General features: G+C 40.3%; 1 protein-coding gene across 1 annotated transcript in view; it reads left to right on the top strand.

Moving 5' to 3' along the window:
* Window positions 1–24,861, top strand: part of gpc6a (glypican 6a) — a 133,294-nt gene that overhangs the window by 83,604 nt on the left and 24,829 nt on the right. The window contains exons 5-6 of the mRNA XM_041937762.1: window positions 16,207–16,337; window positions 18,291–18,434. Coding sequence (XP_041793696.1) covers window positions 16,207–16,337; window positions 18,291–18,434 — 275 coding nt within the window. The remainder of the gene's footprint in view (window positions 1–16,206; window positions 16,338–18,290; window positions 18,435–24,861) is intronic.

Genomic DNA, 24,861 nt, shown 5'->3' with positions numbered 1-24,861 from the left:
TGTGTGTGTGTGTGTGAGAGAGAGAGAGAGAAAGGGAGCTTGCTCTCGATGGCCCTTTCCTGATTTAAAATAAAGAAAACAACACATACTTTTGGCCAGCAAAATGCTTCAACAAGGTTCAAATGTACCAGCGCCATTGTGAAGAAACTCGCCAGCCTATCAACATTAATTCTATTAACAACCCATCATATTTTTAGAAATTACAGGCTAATTTTGTAGCATCCAAGGAGGGTTGAGTCATGAGCAACTGGACTTGGTTATAGGAGTGTAGTTGTCCTTGATTCAGCCTTCCTTGAATAACCCTGACCTGGATGACAAAAACACCAAAGCTGCATTCAATTACATATAAGGTACAGTGTATACTGACCTACAGACATGACTGTTACATTTATAGCCATTTTTAATGGTGGACATTTTGAAATGTCATTGATCAGAATGAACAGGTGCAATACATTAATACTGACTGATATATAAAATCGCTGCTGTAAAGGAGGCCTTTTATTTTAAACTGGTATATGCAGTATATGCAACTACTTTAAAAAAATGTTGGGACACTGTGTAAAACATAAATAATATATTTTTAATGTTTGACCTCATCAGCTTCGTTGTAAATATCTGCTTATTCTGAATTTGATGCAGCAACACATTTCAAAGAAGTTGTGACAGGAGCAACAAAAGACTGGGAAAGTTGTGTAACGCTCCAAAAACACCTGTTTGGATCATTCCACAGGTAAACAGGCTGATTGGTAACAGGTGATAGTATCATGATTGGGTATGAAAGAAGCATCCTGGAAAGGCTCAGTCGCAAGTGAGGATGGAGCGAGGGTCACCACTTTGTGACCACATGCTTGTATAAAGGATGTTACTACATGGGCTCAGAAACACTTAATGACACTGCTGTCAGTAAACACAGTATGATTGCATTCAGTACATTTTATGCAGCATTCCAATTTATTTGGGAACTGGGTTTTATTATATGGAAATATGAGCTGTGATCACAGTGAGGAAAACAGGAAGGAGACACTTCTGAGCATTTTCTTCTGAAAATGACTCAATTTAACAAGCTGGCTTCTAAACATTTTCATTCACTTTGAGTTGAATTGCTTGATAATGATTGGCAGTGTCATAATGTGTCAGATGATGTAAGTCTTTTCATGGTACAAGCAGACTGACAGCGTGTGTTTATGTGTCTATTAAGCTCTTGGCTCATTTCCAGCTCAACAACAGTTAAAAAGTAGAACTGAGAAATATGGTTAAAATAATATCTTAGCATTTGTAAGCCTCTAGGGACTTAAAGAGTCCCACAGACCATCAAGATCAAAACATGCTGTCATTAACATTATCAAGCATTTTAAATATGTCCTTTAGACAAAAACAAATTATAATAAAAGTGCAGTCTAACTAATCAGGTTCTGGCTAAGTGGCTGTATAGCACTGCAATATACCACAAACAACTGTTAACTGTTGTTAAAAAAATGTAATCTTTAAAGCCAGTTTTCAGTAGACACAACATGAAGCGCAGCTGCGTCACTCTATGAACTTGTGTTGTTTTCCTTCTTCCTTTTAAACATTTATAGAAATGTTCTTTGCATGTTCCCTCATTCCCAAAACACAAAATGCGTGGAGACACCAGCTACTGCTGCTGACATGTCTGCACACAGCAATTTCTGGCAAGTGTGGAACAATAAAACGGAGCCTGATTATTCAGATTCACAGCAACACATGAAAGTCCCGTCACGAGCCTTATTTTCTGTTTTGTCTGGGAAAATGAAGATCACGAGTTATCCGTCACCATTTCGCCGCAGAAAACATGCGTTTCATGTGATGAAATAAAGCAGGAGACGTGTTGCCTCTGCTGAAAACGTGAACAGGGACAGGAAAGTGTTGCAGTAGTTGAGCTGTTTAATGTAATGCAGTAGATCTCTAATTAGCTGAAGCATCCTGCACTCTTTTCCACATAGTATTCAGGGAAGCGTTCACTTCTTTAATATACGCCACACTTTGTTTCTTGGTGTGTCGTGTTTTTAATTTATTTTTCTTGTTAATACTAGATTAGAACAGATGTTAAAATATCACATATTGCCTTTTGTTTTTTGGTTTTTTTGGGGGGGTATTTGGAGTAGAAAATAAATGGATTGTAATCCAGGATGATGATGAATAAAAGCAATAACAACAGAGCGTGGCTTTAGTTGTAGTCCTGTCAAGCCGGTGAAGTCAACTTTCGTTCAAGTGCTCGAAATGCTGCACCAAGCCATTAAAAAGTCACTTAACAGAAGCAGAGGAATTTATGAGACACGCTGCAACACCAAACAAATCAAGAACACTTACATGCATGAGACTGAAAGTAAATTCTTGGCATTCTAACAAATTGATAGCCACTCATGATTTTAATATACGCGTATAAACACAAGCGGTGTGGATGTCAGTGTCACGCTGCACAAAGGATGTGCCACCGCTGTGTTTATTCCTGAAATCTGTGTAACACTGAAACAGTAATGACCTTGGATGTAGCCCACATCTCACTATGCAGAAGAAGAGGGATGATTCCGGCATCCATGTCATGCATTTCAAAGTCGCCGTCACAGGACAGTAGTTGACAGTTTGTAAAGGTTACTGTAGCGACCTCTTGGCTTCCACGCTGCAAATGGAAAACAGCTGTCAGTGAACAATGAGCATACACCTGAGGAAGGAGGTGATTTACCTGCTGGTGCCTGCGCTGAGTGATTTTAGGCTTCCTAACTTTCAAGTGCGTGTGTGCATGTGTGTGTGCGTTCGAACGTTCAGGGAAAGAACTCATGGTTTGGCCAATGGAGGATACCAGACCATCAGTCACCTGCCATTGTGACAAATTTACAGAGCTCTGCATCATGACAGACACATCATTATCATTTTTCTTGTCAGCACCTTGTTAAAATACCCTGGGAGTGGGAGTGAGAGAGAGGACGCAGTTATTCACACACCGCTGTAGTTTTTCACGCTTACACCGTGATCAATGCCATTTTTGACAGGCAAGTGACATCGGTGTAACATAATTTCAGCTACACATTAAAAATGTAGCGGCAGGTTTTCATTGACTGTTTGATAAACCTCTTCTTCAAACAGCGATTGTCCAATTATGGCTTTGCAACCGCTAACTGGGCTCGGCAGGCCTGTCAGGCTATGGATGTCAGTATTATACTTGGCATCTAAAGAGATTGAAGGGTGGTGTCTTTTATCAGCCTTGCTCTAACCTACAATCACTAGCATGCCAAACTCACCAGTTTACAACCCCGATTCCAAAAAAGTCTGAACGCTGTGTGAAACATAAAGAAAACAGAATGTGATAGTTTGCTAATCTGTTTTGACATATTGTCAAATGAAAACAGTACAAAGAAAATGTGTTTAATGTTTTACCTCATCAGCTTCATTGTTCTTTGTAAATTTACGCTTGTTCTGGATTTGATGCAGCAACCTGTTTCAGACAAATTGGGATAGGAGCAACAACAGACTGGGAAAGTTGTGGAACGCTCCAAAAACACCTGTTTGGATCATTCCACAGGTAAACAGGTTGATTGGTAACAGGTGATAGTATCATGATTGGGTATGAAAGGAGCATCCTGGAAAGACTCAGTCGTTCACAAGCGAGGATGGAGCGAGGTTCACCACTTTGTGACCACATGGTTGTATGAAGGATGTTACTACATGAGCTCAGGAACACTTCTTGAAACTGTTTGAAAAAAGTTTTTTTGCATTGTGTTGTTTTGGAATTGAGGTTGTAATATTGATAGATTGATTGAAAACATAAGATAAAGAGAACATTTATAGAGTAACACTTTTGATATTTCATCTTTAAATAATCAACAAACTCCCTTACAAGTTCAATTCTAACAGTTCTCTCACCCTGAAAGCAATTGTTTCTTATTATGGTAAAAGTGAAAACATGAATGTATGTAAGCTAAGCAACCAAACAGTCCGATGTCATTTTTCTTATCATGCTTAAAATACTCGGATTAAAGACCTCTACAATGCAGTACAAGAACAACGCTTATTTTTTAGCATGATAACTATATATATGATAAATGGCTATATGATTTTTACTATGCAGAAAACACGGAAGGAATCATGGCCAATTAGCTAACTAGCTGCAGTTGATAAAATTGATCAATTGTTGCTGTCATTCCAGCTGACAAAATTGACAATCACAGGCTAAAAATGAAAAGCCTGCTTTTGTCTACTTTTGTCTGGAATAAGGGACCCATTGTTTCAAAAATTACGAACAGTTTCAAGTGGCAATTGCACTGTGATTATCATTTTACAGTATGTGCTGGCCAAGGATGGAAAGATTGACAGGCATAGCAACAGTAACTAAGGGGTTAGTGAACTGTCTGTTCTATTTTATTAGATTTACAGTTTGATGTAATGATCTCCGTCTGGCCTTAAATGAGAAGTGATTTGTAAATACCACTGTATTCCCGCATTGTGCACTCAACTGGGCCTGTGTGCCCATTATTTTCTTCTAATTAAGATATAGTCTTGTGTTGTCCTCTGTTGAGTCCTTTGACACCACAGTGTAAGCGATCCTCATTGATTTTATTTGCTCATTTCTTTTTAATTGCATAGATTGTGTCCCAGTGTAACCGGACCTCCCCACAACCCGCCAGTTTGTGAGAATTCAAGCCAACGTTTTTTTCTGTCCTCCAGCAAGGACTCTCTGTGATGCCTGAGATTATGAAGACTTAAAGATGTGTAGGATTCTTTACCTTTCAAACTAAAAACTCACCAGTGTCACTCAACATCCGTCCATGTGCTTTACTTATTCAGTGGTCTGTAAGATTCTGCAAGTATGACACAAACATACTGCATCTTTAAATTAAACCTGAGACATTTTGTGGACACACACATACACACACACACACACAGGCTGACTGAGTACCAAGCATGATGGTCTCAATAACAGACATGACATGACAGGAACAAACAAGCTATAGCTAGTGGGTTTCTGCCTGCCAGGGAGCTGAAGGCTGGATGAGTAAGTGAGTCACTTAGCCAAGTGGAAGTGATCTCCATATCCTCAGCATAATCAAGAGAACCCATATCTTTTCTTTCTAATTGCTACTGGCTGTTCAGAAACTACAAGATGCAGATTTTCTGTAAGTGTGGCAGGAATGCTGACGCAGCCACGCTTTATATACAAGCATCACATCATTTTTGCGATGCTATGATGTGAGTGGCCACGGCTGATCGCTTAATTGTATTGCCTCTGCTCACATGCACACTGAATGTTGTTATGTTTTATGTTGGTTTTTTTGTATTTTTGGAAAGCATGTTATTGCATGTTTTAGCCCATTCAAAACGCATATGCTGTACCTGAGGAAATCTTGTGCTTACTAGTACTCATTTTCAAGTGAATTGAGGAGATAACTCTCAAGTCTGTACAGTAAATATGAAACTACAGCTAGCAGTCAGTTAGCTTAGCTTACCGTAAAGGCTAAAGGCGTAGTGGCTGGCTCTGTTTAAAGACACTCGCAGCTCTAAAGCTCACTAATTAATACTTTCTATCTTCTTTGTTTAATCTGTGCACAGGTTGAATTTGTAATCTGTGTTCTTCCTATTTCCAGCCTTTATGCTAAGCTAAGCTAATCAGCTGTTGGCTCCAGCTTCATGTTTACCATATACCCATGAGAGTGGTATCAAACTTCTCATGCAGCTCTTGGCAAGAAAGCAAACAGCTGTTTTTCCCAAAATTAAACTTTCATCATTTCATATTTCGTGGCACGATTCCCTTTATATGCATTTATTACTGTGTGACATACAATTTGCAGACTCGATTGTCACACGCTTCAAACTCCCTTTCCCGTGATACAGCTGCGTCCCTGCCTTTACCGAAACATGATCAAACACTTTGCAATATGAGTAAAAGATAAAACGAAAAGCCATCAAAAGCAGTGTCTGCTGTAGCGACAGAGGAAAGTGTTAATGTAAAAAGACATGAGAGTTCACATGTAAAGAACAGCAGACATGGTGTTTAAGGCTTCAGATGAGCAGAAGTAATCCAAACGTAGCCAAAAGCCAATAAAAGCGAAAAAAAGAAAACAGCTCTGTCAAGAATTTTTTGCTTATGCTGTTATTGAGCCACAGTCCAGCTGCAAGCACATGAGAGAATGCCTCTGGAGACTCCCCTAAGACACACAGATATGTTGGCAAGTTAGTGAGTCTGTTGAAAATGATTCACCTCTTGCAGCTGCAAACTTGGGGGAGGGGGGGGTTACAGGAAACTTTTATCAGAATGGTTTTGGCAGCTGTTCGTATTTAGACAGAAGTGCTCCATGTGAGAATTGTTTCACTTGTTATGCAAACCGTCACCTCCTTCAACATGAACACAAGCGTTGTTAGTTTAGCGAAGGTGAAGAATGCAGTTTGTATCTTGTGAGGGATACTGACTCTGCATCACATCTGATGGAACAGCGTTAACAAGCTGATATGGAGTTTTTCCTACTTTGTTTCCTTTCTGTTTGTTTTATTGTTGAATTATGTGTAACATCTGCAACACATTTTGAACTGTGGTGCTTAAGCTAAAACACCAATGCGTCACGGCACTGTGGAACACATTGGCAGAGACATAATGTGATTGTATTCCACTGTGTATTTGAGCCTGAGCACCTCAAAGAAAGGTCAGAGAGCTCAGTGGTGTGTTGGAACAAAAATTAATCCATGGCCTTACCCCAGTTAGTCTCTGCTGGGCAGTTTTAGGGTGCTGGCTGCTTCAAAATAATCTGTACTTTTTGAATAATCGTTCAGCTTTCCACATAACGTTTGTATAGCATCATAAACCATGTTAAGAATTCATGAAATGGTCAAGAAGGAAATGAAAGTGGAATGAAGCCTAAATTTTCCCACCTCCCAAACAATTTAATCCAAGTTTTCTCAGTGCATTTCAAAGTGATGCGCATGATCATTTAAAGAAGACTTTTATGAGAGTTTTAGTCTCTGGCCCCAAAGGTAAAGATGGCAGTAAAGACCCTGTTTCTATTTCTTATTTCTGCCTTTGGCGACTCCTTATGCTAATATCAAAAAAGTTAGTGTCGCCTGGCCAAAGCACGCCGCACCACCTTTGACAAGTTTCTGAAATATCTAGTCTGTTGACCCCCCCCCAACGCTGTTTTGCAAGGGCACCGCGGCTGCATCCCCGGCTTTCACTGCTGGTGCAGTGACCCGAAGACGACTGTGATTGGTTTAAAGAAATGCAAACAAGCCAGAGCATTTTTCCCCTGTACAAGACTGATAATGGGTTCAGCCAGACCTTTCTCCCCGTTGACACAGCGCTGTGGAGATAGGTCTGACTATGCGAAACTGCAAATGCCTTTCAAGCTTCTTTGCTTTTTGTGTTAATTGTGGCCTAGTTTACTATCGCCACAAAAACAAGTTTTATTGTTTCGGCACAGCAAGCTGTGATGCTCTCACATATTGCTCCAACGTATTGTTTTGCATCAGGTTCAGTCTGCGACCTTTGTGGCTTTTGCAAAGAATTCATAAGCCAAAGAAAACCAGAATATGCTGTTCACATGCAGAGTATTTCTAAAGAATGGTGAAGTTATATTGTGCTCGCTCTGATTACATCACAATCTTATTACAAGTACAATAAGCTAATAATAAAAAAGTGTTGTACTACTACTACTAAATCATCATGGTCATTTTATGTTTTCTGGAGGCATTTGACGCTCTTGAGGAAATGGTTAAATCACTCCCCTCAGTCAATAGTTAGCCTTTTACAACATGCATTAAGGAGAGAGGGAGACTCCCTGACAAGTCACCAGGTCACTGTAAGGCTAGCATGGATTAACTGTCATATTCACCAGTCACCAATCAATATTTAGTCTCCAATCCATTAGCTGTTGTTTCTGGATAGCAGGAGGAAACCCACGTTCATGAGGGCCATAAATCAAAGCCAGATCTTTCAGCAGCACTAAAGGTAGAATCATGATGCTGCCCAAAATAGGAAATACAACACAGTAATTATGATCATCACTAAAATGCAAAAAACTGAAATGTTAGCTGTCATATTTTTATTTTACATCATCATCTGATTTTTTTGATGAGGCACTTCATGGGATCTTCACAGGTGCTGAGCAGCAATTACATGCTGTGATAGACAAAAAAAAAAAGAGAAAGAAAAGAGACATCAGCACAGACCACACATCAAAGAGCCATAGTGTTGCGTTTAGGTGACACATTCCCTCGCTGAACAGAGCCAGAGTAGTTTTCCTCTCAGCTTGTCAAACCACCAAAGCATGTAAACAAGGAACCGCGTCTCCAAGCATACTCGCTGAGGCAGTGATGCCTCCCTGACATGGAGCTACTCCGCAGATCGAAGATGCAATCGCAGAGTTGTTTTTGTTATTTCAGGATAAACTTACTGTACTGGCCATGTTCATTGTGTTACCCAGTGATAAACAGTGATATGGCTTGGACACAGAAAACCTACCTTGTAAAACTAAAATTTAGTGTGTAAGGGAATCTGTTGATTGATAACATTAAATATCAAGTGTTATTCTATACACTTAATGTTATGTTTGTCATCAGTATTACAACCACGGTTCCAAACAACTTGGACGCTGTGCAAAACATTAATTAAACAGACTGCGATCATTGGCAAACAAACTGCCTTCGCTGACAAGTGTTCCTGAGCTCATGTAGTAATATTCTTTATAGCATCATGTGTTCACAGAGTGCAGACCCTCGCTCCATCCTTGCTTTTAAATGACTGAGTCTTTCCAGGATGCACCTTTCATACCCAGTCATGATGCTCTCACCTGTCACCAATCAAGCTGTTTACCTGTGGAATGTTCCAAACAGGTGTTTTTGGAGCGTTCCACAACTTTCGAAATGTGTCAAATGATCACATTCTGCTTTGCTTTTGTTTTTTACAAGCAAAACATAAAGTAATGACGAATTTCTTTGTTACATTTTCATTTGAGGTTTGTCGTCTTCAATGCACAGACTTGTAGGAAGAGTTCAGAAAACACCATAAAACACCATAAAACACCTGTCATCACGAGTGGTGTGGAGAACCCCACAGAAAGCTTTCTGTTGGTGAGTGCATCATGTTTGTATGCAGACTATTTCCTCCAGTTTGCACTGGCAGATGGTGAAAGTTATTTTTTCCACTTTCATCGCTGAGGCTCATCAGTGGGCAGACTTGTATTTGTGGGCACACGATGGCAATCCTCTTTCCATTGTGTTCATAATTTCCGTTGCAGCAGCAATCACTACCACCCCCCACCCCCCCACAAGTTTGCAGTAACAAGCTGATGCTCATTGGGAACATATAATCAAGTCAAATTGACAAAGTTTTAGGGAGTTCAAAGTATATTTTAAAGAGACAGTCTATTGGAAAACGTTTAGATACATTCATCCGTGTTTTACACCTTTTCCCCAGCCTGAAGAGAATGCCAGACCAAACGTGACGATGGACCTACCAGTTCACATAATTGGGATAGTGATAGTTTAAGGTCACACGGGATGAATTCTTACACAGTCTCAGCTTGATTGGACCATTTCTGCTCTTCTGAATTTGACACTCTGGTCCTCCCATTGACTCCAGAGCAGTCATGCAGAGCCCAGTAACAACTTGGGCCAGTCTGGCATATGTGGTGTGAAATAGTCCAAGATTTTCCACCACTGAAGTCTGAGAGCCATACTCCCGACGGCAAATGAATGGGAAGAGAAGTCATTATGAACTCCCACTCTCAAAGATTTTATGGCCATTAGATTAACTGAGGTAGATCTCCCACTCCATCCCTCAAAAACTAATCATATTGAAAGAAAATCAGCAATGTGCCTGGATCAATGACATGATGTCAGTAAAATTAGGAACAAAGTGAAAGAAAGCACAGACTTGCTTTATGTCAGTGTTATTCTTGTTAGTATTTTAAACTATGTACATTCCCTACAATGGGCAAGACACCAGAGAGCCCATATATTATTAACTGATTTAAAATGTACTTGCTCAGGTTGGATCTAGTAGTGTGTGATAAATCGATCTTACAGTGGGTGTATTTATTGAACACTCCAGCACCAATCTCCACATCAAAACTCTGTTGGCTATCCAGTGACCAAAAGTAAAAGCAGCTAATTTAATGAACCGCTGGAATCAGAAACACATTGCAGAAATGGCCCCTGATAATTAAGATTACCCTTTATTTGTTTCTCAACACGCTCACATAAAAGTTGTTGATTTGTTGCAGATTCGCACATGAATGACTGCTGTGTTCCCTCGAGGGATCGCTGCAGGTATTTTGCTGGAGTGGCTCCACATCCCTGCGGGTGAGAAAAAAAGCAGAGTTTTCCATTAAAAAATAACCAAGCATGCAGCCTGAAGCCAAAACCAAAGGCAACAGGCAGCCAGCAGTACACAGCCATGCCAATACAACCCATTGCGTCAGTTAATGGTTGGATGGATGAATGGTGGTACAAGTTGATCATGTATTTGTTAATACAGAGAAAGATAAATGAAGTATTGCATCCTTATATGAAACAGATGCCACAACAAATAGATATCAGTCCAGATCAATAGCAGATACACCAGGAAACAGAGAAGCATTCATAAAACCTTTCATATATTAAAATTGTCAGGTTATTGGTCCTAGTTAATAGTAATATTGATAGCATCCACATGGAAAGGTTAGGGTATATTAGAAAGTATGTACCCCATTTTTATGTAAATCTCATATTTCTAAAAATCTGTTGAAATGTTTTTTGATCATCCAAATCTGGAGCTCAGTAAGCAGTCAGAAACACAGTTATCCCTGAGTGTAAACTGGAAAAAAAAAGAAAAGAAACAAAATACTCACCAGTGGAATTTAAACAAACGCCGCTTTTATTGCCTGCAAGCCTGAAAATGGCATACCCAAAATAAAACGGTTGATTGAACCCTTTCGATGAAAGTCCTGCTTCCGGTCTCTTCTGAGAGTTAACTCTTAGGACTGAACCATCAGAAAGTCGCAGTCAGTCTCCATGAAAGTGATACAAAATAGGCAGCCGTTGTTTGGGAATCTGAGAAGGGTTTTCCACAAATACAATTAAAAGGTTTTGTGCTTTCAAATAATGTGTAGTTTGTCTGGGCCAGAGTCGGGATTCAATGAGACGCCATCGCAAATAAACAACGAACAATCGGGGTCCAGGACAAGTATCAAGTATAAGACTCTTACATTAAGCAGTACTAGCATAGATGATGAGTTACAAGCTGAGCATAACCTGTGCCTGCTAATATGTGTTTTTCTCTGCCCTCCTAATGATTCATGGTTAGAACAGATTAAGAGTTTTTCATCAACAGCCCATCGTTTGTAAAAAGTGCTCCTGTATGTGACATAATTGCAGAAGTTATTTAAGCATGTAGAAGCAACCCTTCCCTATAGCAATTCATATGGCTGACTCATACTCGCAATTCATCAAATATTCATTAAGCTATATGAAAAATAGGTTGTCAGAACTCAGCTGAGGATATCATTTAGGTCTTTGAGTCTTTTATGGAATGAGTAACAGAACTGCTGCCAATTTCCCCTCTACTCTCACTCAGTCCCGCTGAGGCTTTTTCTGCGGTCGCTTCAGAGCAGTGCGCTGCTAAACATAGGCTGCCGCGGACTTCACAGGACTCGGGTCGGTCCCGTGCAGTGACCTCCAGCCTGCTCCTGGTGGTAATCTAACCAAGCGTCACGCCCAATTTGAGACTTCAGAGTAAACAAACGGGAGTGCTCTTCAAAGGCGCAGACAGAAGAGGGGAGTCTGTCTGCAGCTGTATTCACCGTCAAGGCCCGCTTGGATCACACAACCTGACACATGAACATGTTTATTTAAAAGAAGAAAAAATAAGTCTGTATAATGATGTTTTTGTCCAAGATGCTCTGAAGTTGTGTGTAAACTGCTATCAGACTGCCAGATTTTGTGGCCGGGTTATTGGGAGGACTTGGAGCTCAAGTTTGGACGTGTGAATCGTTTGAGGTTTGATATCTTGGCTGAGCAAAAGTCTTGCATCGTGTGCATTTTAGAAAGCAGAGGGAATAATGGAAAGATTGATGATATACACCTGGCTAATCAGTAACAAGATGCATCATTTTTTCCATCAAATTCAGATTGATGTTGCAGTTGGAGCCATGAAAAGTAAAACTGTGTTCCTTAATTATACAGTAGCACCCTGATACAGCCAGTAAATGTGATTAAGGTGCATCATTCTTCTAACTTTGGTCAATATCTGTCATGACCCTGGGGGTAACCTAGTTGTGTGTTGGTGGAAAATTTGACAAGTCTAATTTCTATTCCTGAAGCACGTTTAGAAACAGATTTACAGGTTTAGTCAGAGTTACTGTTGGTTGATCGTGGTCTGCCATCTGGGTCCTGAACTGAGTTGATCATCTGTGTCTGAATGATCTGGCTTCAGCATGGCAATCACAAATTAACCGTTTGCTTGTCCCAAATGTTGGTTATAATTTGACTCTGTTAGCCTTTGATTTTCCAATTAAACCCAACAGAGTGAGTGGAAATTACTACCCAGACTCCAGAAAAATTGAGAATTGTGTAAAACATAAACAGAATGGGATCATTTGGTGATCCTCTTTGACATACGCTCAATTGAAAACAGTACAAAGACAATATATTTAATGTTTGACCTCATCAGCTTCATTGGTTTTGGTGAATATCAGCTTATTCTGAATTTGATGCAGCAACATGTTTCAAACAAGTCGGGACAGGAGCAACAAAAGACTGGAAAGGTTGTGGAACGCTCGAAAAACACCTGTTTGGATCATTCCACAGGTAAACAGGCTGATTGGTAGCAGGTGATAGTATCATGATTGGGTATGAAAGGAGCATCCTGGAAAGGCTCAGTCGCTCACAAGCGAGGATGGAGCGAGGTTCACCACTTTGTGAACACATGATTGTGTAAAGGATGTCACTACATGGGCTCAGGAACACTTTGTAAAACTGCTCTTAAGTCTCATAAACTATAACTTTTTAATTTTGGTTTGTTTCATTATTATAATCAAAATTCTGGTTTAGAGCCACTGAGAAAATAATGTTAATGCTATCTGAATGCATGGCATCATGTCCTGCCTTTCCCATTATCACCAATAGTTCTGTCTGAAACATAATCATTTGATCTGGTCTTAATCCAGACTCACCTCCAACATCTCATCATCTGATCACATACCCAGGATCTGTCCACTAGATTTTTACCAAATCTGTTGCTAACTCTGTTATCCTGTTAACAAAACCTTCATCTCTGATGGTATTTGTGTTGACTTATGTGAACTTAAATCCCACAGATATATATATATTTCAGTACTTTGATGAGGTTGTGTAGCAGTGAATCGTAGGCTAAGACAGGGCCCCTGGATATAATTACAACTTAATTCAATATTAATTGGCAGCACCGCGTTTGAGCATTAATCTTTATGCTTTTAATTCACCCCCCTTTAAACAGGCTAGCTGTTCTCTGTTCTCACTTGTCCCCTAAATCACTCCCCTCAGTCAAGTGCATGAGCTTAATATCCTGCCCTGTCAATAGCCACAGAGAGGAGGGACTTTATGTTCCTTAGGTCTCATGACAGGCACTTTGAAATGCTGGCCTGAGGGCAGGGGCTCAAACTCATTCTGCAATGGCTGCTCAGGACAGTCTTGAATGGTATTGGCTTTCCTCAGTGCCGGCTTGTTACACTGTAATTGCGAGAGCTATACCTGACTTGCCACAATGATCTTATTTGTCAATTTTACAAGGCTCCTAAGCTTTTCTCACTGAATGAATTAAAGTTTCCATAGCGGGCTACCATACACACTGTTAAAACCGTTGACGTTACACCAGTCACTGCAGTACAAAGTGTGCAGCTTTGACACTTGAGATAAGGGTTCGTGTGGCAGATGAGAAAACACTAATGAATCATGCCGCCAACCAAGGCTCTGACAAATGACCCGTTTTGCCTTTTACGTAGGAGGACATCTCGCCCTGATTTTCTTGAAGTGCTCAGTTTAGTTGTGCTTCCAGACATCCAAGCTTTCTCACAGCTCACTGGTGTTGTTTTGAGACTGAATTCTGAGCCGTGCTGAAACACTGAAACATCGACACTTTTAAGGCGGCAACAGATATATTTTTCTTACTGTCAACAAATTCCACAAAAAAACTGAACCCAGCAATGAATTGACTCTATTTATGAGTATTTTCCCTGCATCCTCTGTGCCACAGACTTCCATTGTTGGTGTTGCACTGGCTCATACGTTTCTTCATTATGATCAACCTGGGCACTGCAGTGTATTTTGAGATGATCCCTCATACACTGTCCTGTGGCTGTAAATACTCACTGGTGCATCAAATCTGCAGCTGAAAATAGTCCAAACAAAAACGATATTTACTCCTGTTTTGAGTAAGTTTTCTAAAAGCCACAAAGCCTAGCTCTTGTCATATATTTAGCATTTAGTACAAGTACATAGTGTATTTGTGATTTTAAAGATTTCCATCTTCAGAGTCAGAATCATGATTTAAGAGAAACAAACAGGAGCATATCATTAGGTTAGCATTAAAACTGTTTTTACTCAGTGGTCGGGCTTTGAGGGTGTCTGGTGATTTATCACATTAACTGAATAGTTTGTCAAATGTCAGCAGAGCAGTTTTTGGTGGTTTGTATAAGGTACAGCCACTTAGCTAATGGTCTGAGCCCTGACTTAAGACAGCAGGGATGATGGAAGTCCTGCTTCCTGCCGGTGTCATAGCGGGGTGTGTCATTATCAGGCGGTGCCCCTTAAGCCTATAGAGCAGCACTAGAGGCAAATGATCACTCCACATAAGAGTTCTAGCTATGACCACTTATGATCTAATGATTTGCACCGCCGTTCTGCTGCTGCTGAAAACTCGGGGGATGCGGAACTGTGTTTCTGCTGCCCTTTTGTAGGGAGCAGCTCCCGTTGTGGTAACTAGGCTTTTCGTGATTGGTCCATAGCCCTGCAAATGTCAGCGCACAGAGATAGAAGTCTGTTCTGTGCCCTGGCCACTTAACCAGTGCCAACCCCTCCAACAAGACTTGATGGACTTTTAATTACTTTTTTGAGAGACAAGATAAGAGTCCAATGAAAATATCAAACATGTTATTTTTACCACTGACATCTCCCAGTCTAAGACAATCAATAGCACCGTCCCTCTGAACATATTAATATCTCACTGTTTTAATGACAATGAAAAGTGGCAGTTTGGTGGGTAATCTGTTTTAGATATTGATTCACGCCAAGACTCATCTGGAGTAATAAGGTCATGGTCTTTGTGTCTTTGTTGTGTTTTGCTTATTTTGTTGGTAATTCTACCTGTTTGTTTAGTACAGAGAGGATTCTTTATGTTTTCTCCAGATTAGATTAGATAAGCCTTTATTGTTTCCCTCAGGAGATATTTTTCCTCTGAACGTAGCAGCACACATGTACAATCGAACAACAGATAACGTGCAGTATCACGTCCTTATCTACTCACACCAGAACATACACACCAAGAATATTGTAAGGTGCACCAAAATATTGCACGGGAGCCGTATATCATACGACAAAGACAACAAAATGAATACATAACAAGGAAACAACAAGTATAACACTGTATGTGCCTGATTTCATGCAGTAATCAGGCTCTGTCTGTCAGATGTTTTTAAGTGATGCACACTGGCAAAGCTAAGTGTGCGAATGCGTTTGGTGTGTTATGGAATTCATGTTTGACGCAGCGAATTTAGGGATGTAATTAAAAAGTAATTACTGCCATGATACATAAACATGCGTTCATGGATTTGTTGGTGTGCTCAGAAGTCTAACTGGAGTTATCAGTATGTATACAAATCAATGATTTGTTTCATGTATAAGCTATTTGAAATTGAATTTCTACTTGCGGGTGCATACCCTCTTACACGCTCAGTGTTCCTCTGTCTCCCTGTCTCTGTCTGACACTGTGAGTGTGTGTTTAGATGAAGGTGCTCGGAGGTTCCTTTGGTGTTGGTAATTATTGGCTGTCAGCACATTTGGAGAAGGCACCATTGTTTGTTCTCTTACTTGGACCCATGTCGTAGACACATGGTAGAGCGGAGCGCCCTGAGGGTTTCGAATTGAGTGTTGTTAATCCTCAAAGATAATGTGAGCATATTGACGTGTGTGTAAACAGAAGCAGCAACGTGTTTAGTATCTCTGAGCTGACATGCGTCCTCTGTGTTATGACAGATGCTATGTTACTGGTGGCAGACAGACTGGAGGGACCCTTCAACATCGAAGCCGTCATAGAGCCAGTCGACATCAAGATCTCTGAGGCCATCATGACTATGCAGGACAACAGCATGCAAGTGTCAGCCAAGGTACTGTACTCTGAATCAGCTTTGTTCACCATGCATGATGTGATTTCTAAATGCAATGTATCTTTACACTGAAAACATTGTATTGATGCTTTAAATGTGAAAAGAAGAAGAAAGGGGGAGAAACAGGTAATGTTACAGAGTAAATGAGAACAGTAAGTAAGTTGTCATGATGGGTGACATACTGTCACACAGAATGTTGAAACGTAGCAGAAATGTAATAGCAAACATCACAGTAAGCTTTTATTAATGTAATGAGGACTTGTGTTCACTCATCCACTCATGGCAACAAGCCTGAGACAGGATGAGTTTACTTTCACCACAGCTGGGTTGCAGGACAGGAACTCTGGTCTTCAGCTTTCCTCCAAAATGTAATTGGCAAACCGTTTAGTTGTATATAAAGGTGTTTTGTTTTTCTTTAAAGAGACAGTTTAACATGCAAGAGATGGAGCTAGTTTCCCCTTTTACCCTCTTTAGAATTCAAATTCCTCATCAGTCTTAGGAATAGCAGCACATTCAGGATGTTATCGCCCACAGGATAGTTTTTCACTGTCTTTCTTGTCGAAAGGCAGCTTTATCAGTTCAACTTTTCATTCTGATCCTTTGGTGTATTCTGCCCTATCTCTGTTCCACAGTCACAAAGGTCAGTGTGAATTAGATGTCACATTCTTTTCCATATCAAGAGGTGGGAATTTACAGCCTGACCCATTGTACTCGTAAGCACCTGACGTTCCATCCCTGCAAGCTTGTGCGTCACTGACAGATTGCTCTGAGATTACAATCTTTCCCCACATTCACATTTTAACCATATGCAGTCCTTCCCCAATCACCAACCTTTGGGGAACATGTCAGGCCACATCGCGCTGGACCTCCGCTCCTGCCGCGCCGACCTGTTGAAAATCTGTGTGATGTACAGGATAGTGGAAGTGTAATCATGGTGAAGAATTGATAAATATTAGAGAAAAGACAGCCTCTTGTCTTGACAGCCATGTAGCACATTAGAGTGCTCCATCACATTCTGAGCCAGGGGCCAGCAGACAGGCCAGAGAGGAATGCTAATGAGCCGTGTGCCTTGGAGGTGTGTTGTTTGGGCCCTAAGAGCCTGTAGAGACCGAGCCATCTGAAAACAATCTATTCTCACTATGAACTACACATCGATTAATGTAAGCTTCAAGTAATAATAGATCAGCACTTCTATTTTTGGAAGCAACAAAACTTTAGTTTGAATTTCAGGAAAGTTAAATAACTTTCTCTTTGTAAAATTCAGGATTTGTCCGAGTGCAGTCCTCTCTGATATATCCTTATTTTTATGCATCACTCAGCAGCTCATTCATGTTGAATTTTTGTGATAAATGTGTTCCAGTCTTGGTTTTGACCTAGAAATCCTGGTCAAATGTGTTTTTATTTTGAAGGCACTATGTCAGATTGAGACAGTGGCTTTCAATTGCTCACGAGAAGCAACTTATAAAGGGTTCATTCGTTTTTTTTTTTTTGTTTTTTTTTTTTGCCACCAGTATGAGACTTCCTGTAAAAGGAGACTCTGGCACTGATAGACAGCATTGGTTCCAGGCTGGCTCTGCTTGGTTTTCTATCTCAAATCACAGACCAGAAATGGTGCTGTGAGCAAATTGACACGGGCTTTTCTAGGGAAAATATCAGTGCTGTAGGAAAACTACAACTTTTGTGGGATCAAAATGGATGTGTATTCTACAAAGGAGTAGACTTACATGCAGCCCTGGCTCAGTGCAGAGTTCATGCAGCTTCAGATTGCTGATAACCTGCTTTCTAACTGTTCAGCACCGCAATGAGAAGCTCGCATCTCAGAAAAATGAAGGAATATTGTGTTAATGTTGCAAAACCAGACAATTTCCTCGACATACTGTGAATGCTTAACACTCTTAACACTGTGCTTGCTACCGTCTCTGTGGTAATTGTATCGCCCTCTGTTGATTTTAGGTTTTTCAAGGGTGTGGCCAACCAAAGCCATCAGGAATAGGCAGGTCTGTACGCGGCATTTCAGACGTGTTCAGTGCTCGTTTCAGACCCTACACCCCTGAAGAGAGGCCAACCACAGCAGCCGGAACGAGCCTGGATAGACTGGTACGTACAAAGACAAGACAAGATGAGCAGTGTTGTAAACTGTGACTGGAAAATACATTCATTTTGTTTTGCATGTATAGAGTTTAATAGTGACAAAATAATTGTAATTGTGTGTGTGTGTATATATATGTATATGTGTGTATATAGACTATACAGTAGACATTTAAAGCTTCTCTCTAAGGTTTTTTAGAGAGATAACTATAAAGTAGAAACTAATCTTAGGTCAAATCATTTGTATGAGAAAACCAGCATATTCTGAAAATAAATCTCTCATTATTGGGCTCACTTTGAAGCCTAATTACGGCTGTAGCAGCCAATTCACAGTGGATTTTACTGAAGAAGTCCATTTTCTACCAGCAAATGATGAATCAGTTGAGCTGTTAAAATGAAGAGTGAGAAAGGAAGTGTTCACTCTGTATGTTAACAGCTCAACTGATTTTCAGAACTGTTGAGTGTTGAGAATTTCTGATATATTACTGGTGGAGTCCTGCTGAGCTTGAGGACAAACTTACTGGGGCTCAAGTCCAAAGGTCAGAAAAAGATAGAGGCCCTGACAAATTCCAAGAAAAATCATTATGAATCCATGTTCATGTAATCCATACAGACCCCAGGTTCTGTATGTCTTCCACCAGGCTGCACTCAGGGCTAAAATATTTTCAGCTTCATGAAACCCTGATTCCAAAAAACTACAACCCTATGTAAAACATAAATAAAACAATGCGATAATTTGCTTATCCATTTTGACATATACTCGATTAAAAACAGTACAAAGACAATGTATAATATATACAATGTCAGGTAAACAGGTTGATTGGTAACAGGTGAAAGTATCATGATTGGGTATGAAAGGAGCATCCTGGAAAGGCTCAGTCATTCACAAGCGAGGATGGAGCGAGGTTTACCACTTTGTGAACACATGAATGGATAAAGGATGTTGCTACATGGACACAGGAACACTTTGTTAAACCATTTTACACTGCATCCCAACTTTTTTGGAATCAGGGTCATACACTCTCAGCGCCAGAGGTTGCAGAAATGTCAACTGCTTGGACATATTGTTTACCATATATTCCTCACAGCGTGTATTGCTGCAGGAAAAGAGCAGAACAGATAATGAAATGAACCTAATCACAAAAAAAGACCATATCCCAGAATTTGTACTGCTCTGAGAATCAGTCGTGAAGAGGCTAAAACAGATTCCACCCACCAAACTTCAGGATGATGACAAATCCTAAGACATTAATTGAGGCTATAAAAAGATCCATTGCACCACCTCGTGCCACTGAAACACAATGTGTAGGAGGCCGTCTGTGTCGAGCTCCAGTATACAGCTTCACAGAGGCCCTCAAACTGACAAGATGTTAAATCAGGCCCCACAACTCTGATGTCTTAGCCTGCAAGTTGCCAACAACTCTGCGTCTTTTCCTCTTCTGCTACAAAATGTTTGCAGCTGTGATGTCTCTGAGTGCATACACGGGTCTCATAGATATCACATTTTAAATATAATATCATCATGTAATTGTTAAAGGAGAAAATGATTCCATAAACCTGTTGCTATGTTTTCCACGTCAAGCTGCATTATAGTCACACATGTGTACGTCAAAAGGAGGACAATTAAATCAAACTTAAAGCAAACTTCAATGGCATAAGCAGAGCTAATGAGTAATGTTCTAATAATAACACTATAGTATCTTGAAAAACCCTTTGGTCCACAGTTCCCTTTAACAAATGTATTATTCCACTAAAAGACATTTCAGTGGATAACAACTACAAGACGTCAGGCCATGTATTGGATATTATTCAACCGTATTTTTATGCCATCAAAGGACAAATCGTCTGCTGTATGAGTTGTTTGTCAGGATTAAAATGCAAAATATGCAGGAGAGGAGAAGCAGATTAAAGGCTGGAGAGTGGATTGTGTCTGTCTTCATTCAGTGGTCCAAACTCCCCAAAGTCTAGCTCTAATTGTAAGAAATAAACTTGTGAAGGCTACTGCAATGGTTGTGTAAAACATGGCCAAATCCTTTCGAATGTTACTCTTGAATGTTATTCTTATCTTTACTCACAGGCCTCGTTTGAGAAATCTAACCAAACCCTCCTCTTTGCCTCGTAACATACACATCCAAAAGGGTGGGAAAGGAAAAAATGCTAAAAGGCAAAAGCACGTTTAGAGAAAATCCACAGGTTTCACTATCTTTAATAATTCATTTGTACATGCTCTCAGGCCAACTTTTTGTAAAAGAAAAAAAAAATCTTCTAAGAAAATTGAATTGGCCTGTTCAGGGGAAGACTTCTTACTCACAGGGAATATATCTGTGCTAGACACTGAAACATTAAGTGACTATGAACAGTATATTTTGCCAAGCTGAGCTGAATGAAATAGCAGCTGTTATTAGAACACTTCAGACTAACTTTGTATGTAGCGCTGCTGTATGTATGCAGCTCCTGATCTTTGCATTGATCGGGTTTGACGGCAGCTGATTTCAAACTGATTTCACAGTGAAAAAATTCATTGCGAGTAAAATGGTTTGAGGTACTAAATCTCACAGCGGGGTGAGGCTGGTGGATGGAATATTTCAGCGGCACCATTTATCATTTAACTTTTTGCTTCACTAACTAATAGACATTCTTTTGCTTCTGTTCTCTCCCTCAGTCTCTCTATTTCTCCGATGTCCAATTAAATCTCTTTCTTCTTCATTTCTCTGCTGCTCCCAGAGGGTTGTGTGGAGGACAATGCAACACAGTGTAAGCCATTCATTCCTCCTCTTTCACCAAGTCATCTGTCTTATAGTGTTTTAATCAACCTGCCCATAGAACTCCACTTCTTTACATTATTCAAAGTTCATATTGATTGCTTGTTTGTGACATGGCTGTTTATTTACTTTGGCTGAATTATTTGGACTTTTTTCTCGCCTGGAACTGAACTCGGCTGCCTGGGTCGATATTTAAAGCTGCCTTTCTCTGTTTCTTGTTTAGTCTAGAATGATTTAGACTGGCATCATGGTGGTAAGGGCGGTTCTTGCCTTACAGCAAGAAGGTTGGGAGTTTGAATCACCTCCTGACTAAAATTAGCATTTTCTCTTTGGGGTTCCTTCAGTTTTTGTTCCACTGTTCAAAGACTTGCGTTGATGGGACACTTTAAATAATGTGCACATCGGGGCGATCAGCATATGTTAACGTTAACCCTGTGATGAACTAGCGACAACTTGCCCTTCCCCCAGTGCATGCTGGGATAAGCTTGTGCACCAGCTGTGGTCTAGTGTAGCGATGGAAACATGGAGTATCCTCTCTTGCTTTTGCTTGATGCTCTGCATGAATGTTTTGGATTCCGCACATGGGCATCGACGGCCTGAAGCAAATTCTCTGAACACATCAGCTGATTATCATTCAAAAGGAGATTCTGAAGGATTTTGTTGACCAGGGTTTCTGACAATTTTAATCATATTTTTACTCACCTTTAAAGACATCATGAACATGTCTGGAAATACTGTTTGATGATATAAGTAGACTATTAAAACCCAAATTTCAGTAACTGGTTTACATCTTGCCAGAATAAGTAAAAATCACTGCCTCTAACTTGTGTTCAAGAGCATAATTTTATTTGTTACATACACGACACACGCACAACTTGTGTGCTCCTACTATGACTGTTCTGCATATTTATGGTGATAGTAATCATATTTCTTTGCTTTATACCTGAAGGTGAGGGCAATGAGGTTTATGTACATGACACCACAGGGCAAAACTTCTGTGTCCTTTGTTGAATTTAAACACAATCTGCATGTAATTAGGGTCTGATTTCCTAAAAAGTGACTTAATCACACGTGCTGTAAGGTGAAGGAAAGGTCAAAGGGTGCAGTTCAGTGGTGGGATTTGTCTGAGATCAGCTAGTTTAAATTGAAACATTGAAAACAAGGAGCAAAAGGTTGAGTCAATATGATTGTGGTTACCGTTGAGGCTCTCATCATCGCCCCTTATGTGTTTAGTCAAGAGTGTTTCCTCTTCTGATCCATTAGTGGCACGTTTCCATCTCCCCCTGTTTTTGTGTGATTTGTTCTAATGTATCTCCAACATCGAAGGCTGTCATCCGCGTCTCAGATCAGAAGTGAATGAGATACAAGTGATTACATGCTGCCTTAATCCTCTTCCATCTCCAGCTCACTGCTAAATGATTTAAAGATGAAACAGGTCTGACTTGGTTTTTTTTAAATAAAGAGTCCTGTAGCTGATTTATGTGGACGAAATTCACTGTAAATACAAACAGCAGTACTGGCTTAAACAGTGGCTTTTTCTGAGCACATAAAAAACATTTTCTCTTTTTTTTAAATGTGCTTTGATTTATGATCATCTTGGTATATTTTGCTTTGTCTGTGATTCTTAATTTAAGTGAGACCACTGGGCTATTTTCCCATTTAACTGAATCCTATTTTCTTTATGATTCCATATAATGTATATTAATGGAATGGCCCTACAGTGTTTATAATGAAATCTGTCTTTCTGCTGTGCTGATTCATCACTGAGACTGCATGACCTTCTCCTTCTAATTCAAAGGAAAGCTGCTGGCTGCTGTTAGTGTCAGACAGGGCTCCTCTACACAGCACTGACCACAGGAAGCATCCACTCTCAAAACATGTCTGCTTTTTCAGAGTTTGTGTGAATATAGTGTCTTGTTTTCTGACACACTGACTGGTTTAAAAAAACAAAAGGCAAAAGTTGATGGCAGCACACGAAGGCTTTGATGTTTAATTTAAAAAGATTGCATATTTAATGTCAGCTACAAACCCACAGCTTAATCTGAAAAACCCTAAAAAAAACTGACCGTGGTTATGTGGTTCAGTATTGTTGCTGATTTTGTTGCTTCACTGAAAATGTCTGAACAACGAATAGATGGATTGCCACGAAATTCATTCATGGTCCCCAGAGGAGGAAGCCAACTGGAAGCCACCTTGAGGTTGATATTTGTAGTTTTAATTGAGATGTCTGGACAGCAGGATGATCCCCAGAGTTTTTGTAACATTGCATACATTTGATCTGGTTATAACTGTGACTGGACCAGCCAGTGGTGCTCCTCACAGCTTTGATGGAAGGAGTCGGAGGAAAAGGGATATGTGGATCAGTGCCATGAAGACTGGGCTGAACAGCAGCTCACTGGTAGACTGGTGCAGGAGTGACTATCGTAGGAGAGACAGCTTGATTTGTTTGGCAGACTGAGGAACCTGGGTGACTGTCCGCTCTGTCATCACCCCCTCTGAGAGTCACTCTCCAAAGGCTCAGTTTGATCCAGACCGAGACCACCAAGGTCCAGCTGTTTGGTCCAGAATGTTGTCCAGGGGAAGTTTCACACCTGTAATTTTGGTTTGGGCCAAACTGAGAAGTCCAAAAGTCTGGATCAAAGAAGGAGGTGCCAAAGGAATAAAGATGTTAAACTGCTGCTTTGCCTCAAAGGGCTGCAAGCGTGGCTGCAGACTCTTAGCCTTGTTCTACTGGACACCATCATTCATTTGAAAACACTGATGAATATGATCAAGACAAACTAAGAAGCGCTGTCCAGCAATTAAAATATAACATTGATAAGAAGCAACCCAACTCCAGTGGTGTATTCTCACCATGTGTTCCTTGTTCACATTTCTATTCTTAGGCCGCTTTGAGAAGAAGTCCATACCTTGGGTGCACACCAACATTTCTTTTGTCCGTTTATTTTGCCAGTGATAAGCAGATGTCTGACGACTCTTCTGAAAGAAATGGCTTTGTTCTCTGTCTGCTTAAACGAACATTGCTGACGGGACATTACTGTGAATTCCTCCATTACACAAATGTGATGGATGTCCTGAGGGGATTCCATTACTGATTTATTTGACCAGTTTCTAAATATTTTGAGCCTCTCTAATGGGTTGTTTGTTGTTGAGCACCGTTGAAATGGGGACGCAGTTGGAAAGAAAGTAAATCAGTCATTAGCGGTGGCCAGGCCTTTCTCCACGCTCCATTTGACGTTTCAGCAGAGTGCCAGGGCCAGGAAACGATCTGGCAACGACCATTTTTCTCAGGAAGGAAAAAGTGTAAAATAAATGATCAATGTTTTATTTCTTCAATCAATCACAGTAATCCAGTGTTGATGGGCACCACATATCTATACTTTAGAGTGAATTTGTTATTGTAGCCACACTATACCGAGAGGACTAAAGGGTTTTATGGAGATTCAGGGGAACACACTGTGAATTTGAATGCACAGAAAGAAACCCAGAGCTGAACATCCTTCAGCGTCTGAATGGGAGTAGAAATCACTATTCCCACATGAAAGCTTCTTCCTGCCAGAGCAATCAGTCATTGAGAAATCAGTCCGCCCAATGCAATTGCAGACACAACTGCCAATTATGACCGATGGTAACACGGCCAAATTGGGGAAATTCATGAGTCATGCCATAAAATG

The sequence above is a fragment of the Chelmon rostratus genome, chromosome 1 (assembly GCF_017976325.1).
Source record: "Chelmon rostratus isolate fCheRos1 chromosome 1, fCheRos1.pri, whole genome shotgun sequence".
Lineage (NCBI taxonomy): Eukaryota > Metazoa > Chordata > Actinopteri > Chaetodontiformes > Chaetodontidae > Chelmon > Chelmon rostratus.
Note: the sequence above shows the minus strand (reverse complement) of the source record. Positions and strands in the feature narration are given on the sequence as shown.